Source organism: Cyprinodon variegatus, unplaced genomic scaffold (assembly GCF_000732505.1).
Source record: "Cyprinodon variegatus isolate N-32 unplaced genomic scaffold, C_variegatus-1.0 Scaffold1378, whole genome shotgun sequence".
NCBI lineage: Eukaryota > Metazoa > Chordata > Actinopteri > Cyprinodontiformes > Cyprinodontidae > Cyprinodon > Cyprinodon variegatus.
Window position 1 is genome coordinate 178,661 of NW_015151831.1, and position 3,937 is coordinate 182,597.

Consider the following 3,937-nt stretch of genomic DNA (forward strand, 5'->3'; position numbering starts at 1 on the left):
AAAGATATTTTCAATTTAAACATACATATGAAATAATACAATATAACCTATAATAACTTAAATTATATCAGTGCACTAGGTCGTCAAATCAATTCAGTTTAGTCCAATAAGCTGCCTGTAGTGTCTTTAAATGTCCAGCAGGTGTCAGTATTCTGTGAGACAGTAGCAACACATTTTGGCTTCAATATGCCTCATTAAAGCATCACTAATAAATATCAATGAGAAGATTCTGCTCTGCAAGTTAGTTCAACGTGAAGCATCACCCATGGAGACGGAGACCCACCACGTGCACTGCCCCCAGCTCCTTGGTTAGTTTATCCCGGATGTGATCCGCTGATACTGCCATGTCTATTTGGAACAAAATAACAGAGAAACACTGAATGGCGAAACACGACATGTGTAAACATTTCTAGAACTGTTTTATTTTTATTTTTTAAACAATGAAGACATATAGAACCGTTCGGTATTAAACGGTTTATTTTTTCTAAAGAATGGTAATTATATACAAGCTTTAAAGAACTGAACGCTACCTGTGTTTTGCTAGTTTCACCCTCTGGACGCCGGATAGCACAAACGTCACTCCGTAGCCCCGCCCTTGAATCCCACAAATCAGCCAATTGAATTGTAGCTTTCAGAACTTTAACCAATCAGGGACATCCTAAAGCTTTTACGCTGGTGTTCAAAACAACCAATCGGTGTCAAAATAGGAGTCCGTACAGAGGGACAGTTTTTATTTTTATTTTCTAGCACCAATTATAATGATTTAATTGAGCGCCGCGCCATGTCATTTATTAGTTAGTAATCAAATAATAATATTTTTGTTTTCTCTCTTAAAAGAGCGAAGTATGGAGAGTTCTTTACACATTTTTTGATCAGGCATCTTAACGGCCAACTAAACCAGAGATCAACTGTTCACAGAGGAAAACATTCAACAACATAGCATTTAAATGGTACCGGTTTCTAACTTTCTACATATTATTTCACGGGTTTATCGGCGATAGCTATGTTTGTTTTTAGCTAACGCTAGCTGCCGGTTTTACGGAGGCTAAAAGTGATTTTTTTTTAATAATGGTAGTGGAGGTGGAAAGCTTCTACGGTGTGTACATGCTTTACTGCACCAACCCAAAATTCAAAGGCCGCATCTACATCGGCTTCACAGTGAATCCTGAGCGGCGGATTGGACAGCACAACGCCGGGAGGCACAAAGGAGGCGCAAAGAGAACCAGCGGCAGAGGGCCGTGGTAAGTATGCCTGCTCTTCTTCTTCTTCTGCTGTCATGTTCAGGAGGAGCAGCGGATCTAACGTGCATCTGTTTCCCTGCGTTGCTTAGGGAGATGGTTCTTATTATCCACGGCTTCCCCTCGGATATAGCTGCCCTGAGGGTGAGTATGAGGCAGAGTAGAACACAGAGGGTCCATGTGAACATCATGGTTCACTGTGATTGCTCACCAGTAGTGAGATGAAGCCTCATGAACCGTTTCTTCATATAAGGGCAACATTTTAACTGATCTTTGGCCAAATTGCTTCAATAATCCCCACAGTTCATGAAGCCTCAGGTGAACATGTCGCCACCTACTGGTGGACTGCAGAACTACAGTTAGTAATAGAATCTGACTTTTTGCAAGATTGTTTTTCTTCTTATTTTTTCACATAAGTTCATTTGAAATTATGAGAATACATTTGTAGTATTATGAGAATAAACTCGTAATATTACGTGAATAAAATAGTAATAGTACGAGAATAAAGTCATAAAATTACATTTGAAATTATGAGAATACATTTGTAGTATTATGAGAATAAAGTCGTAATATTACGTGAATAAAATAGTAATAGTACGAGAATAAAGTCATAAAATTACGATAATTAAGTCGTAATATTACAAGAACCAAGTTGTATTTTATGTCAACTCTTCCAAGAAGCCCTTTCTTTCCTAAAATGAGGAATGTGAAGCATCATGGAAGTTATACTTTAGCATCGGTTTGACTGACTCTGGTTGCTGATTGGTGGAGCTGGTCGGCCGTCATCTGCTGGGCGGAGCTCCAAGCTGTCTTTCTGAAACGGGTTGATGTATGATGACTTCATTCTCGTAATATTACGGCTTTACTCTCAAAATAAAAAAATAAAAATCTCTATATCTATTATTTTTTGTTCTGTGTGCCTGTTAAAATCAAGCCCCCCCGGTAAACTTAATCTAGAACCGCCACTGGCGCCACCTTTCATAAACGAAAATAAGGGACACGCCCATAACACACATCGCAGTAGGTTTCATTTGTATTTCAAGAAAGCAATTTGTGGAAATGAAGCTTGTAATCCTTCATTAGCTGTGTGTCGCAGTTAGCTTGTCGCAGGTATGACGCAGATGGTTGACGATTTATGCCCAATATTGAAGCGTGTTATGTGCTATGTTATTCCACGCCACAACGCCAGGAACTAGCTAGGACTATGGGTGTCCGTGTGTCAGTTTGATGAGCTTCTTCACCGAATACATCGCCTCATCCAACGCCAGACGACTCACAGTTCATATGCCTCCTTTATCTCCACCCTGCGACGCTATAGGCTGATTTATGCTCAGAAACCAGGTCATTTGCATGACACTCTGCTGCACCAATTATCCAATTATAGGTGACTGTAGTCAGTGCCTCTGATTGGTCAAATCTACATCCGCTCTACTCTATGCGTATTTCCTGTTAGTTCGTCTGCTCAGTGGAAGCCAATTCCCCATTTTGCTATCAGCACCATTCTAGATCATTTCTGACACTTTATTTGTTAAACTTAGAACCTGGAAAGTGCCGAACGTTCCCTCCCCTCCTTATTTCACATTTATTGTCCCAGACTTAATTCATACCACAATCACAGAGAGCAGCTATGATTATGTGGAGAAACTTGCATAATTATAAAAACAAATTATTCCTGCAACCTGCTGAAGATTCCCTCCTCCTTATTTTCATATTGCCTCAAATCGCGTTGTCTTTGCTGCTGGGCTGTGATGCTGATCAGAACACCGTCACCTGCTCCGCTGGTGCCGCCACTGAGGTTGAAAAGGAAATGGCATGAACCCTCTGGGCCACCGTAATTTGGTCAGGCTACTCGTAAGCGCACAGCCCGCCAAATGTTGAAAAGGCAATATTATTGCCGTTACTGTTATATGATAGAAATGTACACATTCAGTGATAAAATGTCACAGGGTCATTTAAGAAAGGGGGATGCCATCCTCCCTCAACTCCAGTACTGCCTATATAGACCACAAAGAGTTAAAGCAAGATGGCGTTGAAGATAAAATAAGACAGAGAATATAAAAAGTTGTAATGTCTTGGAATATGTTTCCCTTAGATATAAAAACCTGCACAGCAGAGAGCGAATGGCAGAATTACGGAGCCCCTAAAGGGACACGGAGGGGAAAAAAAGAACTTTTGCGAGATCCCGCATTACTTTTGAGAGATCCCGCAATAAGTTTTACGAGATCTCGCAAAAGTATTGCGGGATCTCGCAAAAGTAATGCGGGATCTCGCAAAACTATTGCGGGATCTCGCAAAAGTAATGCGGGATCTCGCAAAACTATTGCGGGATCTTGCAAAAGTATTGCGAGTTCCTGCAAAAGTATTGCAGGATCTCACAAAAGTATTGCGAGATCTCGCAAAAAATAAAATTTTGCGAGGTCCCACAATACTTTTGCTGGATCTCGCAATACTTTTGCGAGATCCAGCAATACTTTTGCAGGATCTCGCCGTACTTTTGCAAGATACCGCAATAGTTTTGCAAGATCTCACAATACTTTTGCAGGATCTCGCAAACGTTTATTTTTGTGAGATTCCGCAATACTTTTGCGAGATCCCGCAATACTTTTGCGAGATCCCGCAATACTTTTGCAGGATCCCGCAATACTTTTGCGAGATCCCGCAATAGTTTTGCGAGATCTCGTAAAACTATTGCGGGATCT

The 3,937-nt window shown here is 40.8% G+C and overlaps 2 protein-coding genes across 2 annotated transcripts in view; one reads left to right on the forward strand and one right to left on the reverse strand.

The window, feature by feature from the left end:
• Positions 1-480, reverse strand: part of LOC107103119 (bolA-like protein 2) — a 6,311-nt gene extending 5,831 nt beyond the window's left edge. The window contains exon 1 of the mRNA XM_015402649.1: positions 264-480. Within this exon, the coding sequence (XP_015258135.1) occupies positions 264-397 (134 nt within the window). The 5' untranslated portion in view covers positions 398-480. The remainder of the gene's footprint in view (positions 1-263) is intronic.
• A 203-nt stretch (positions 481-683) lies between these two features.
• LOC107103120 (structure-specific endonuclease subunit slx1-like) overlaps positions 684-3,937 on the forward strand; it is a 3,987-nt gene continuing 733 nt past the window's right edge. The window contains exons 1-2 of the mRNA XM_015402650.1: positions 684-1,241; positions 1,331-1,382. Coding sequence (XP_015258136.1) covers positions 1,069-1,241; positions 1,331-1,382 — 225 coding nt within the window. The 5' untranslated portion in view covers positions 684-1,068. The remainder of the gene's footprint in view (positions 1,242-1,330; positions 1,383-3,937) is intronic.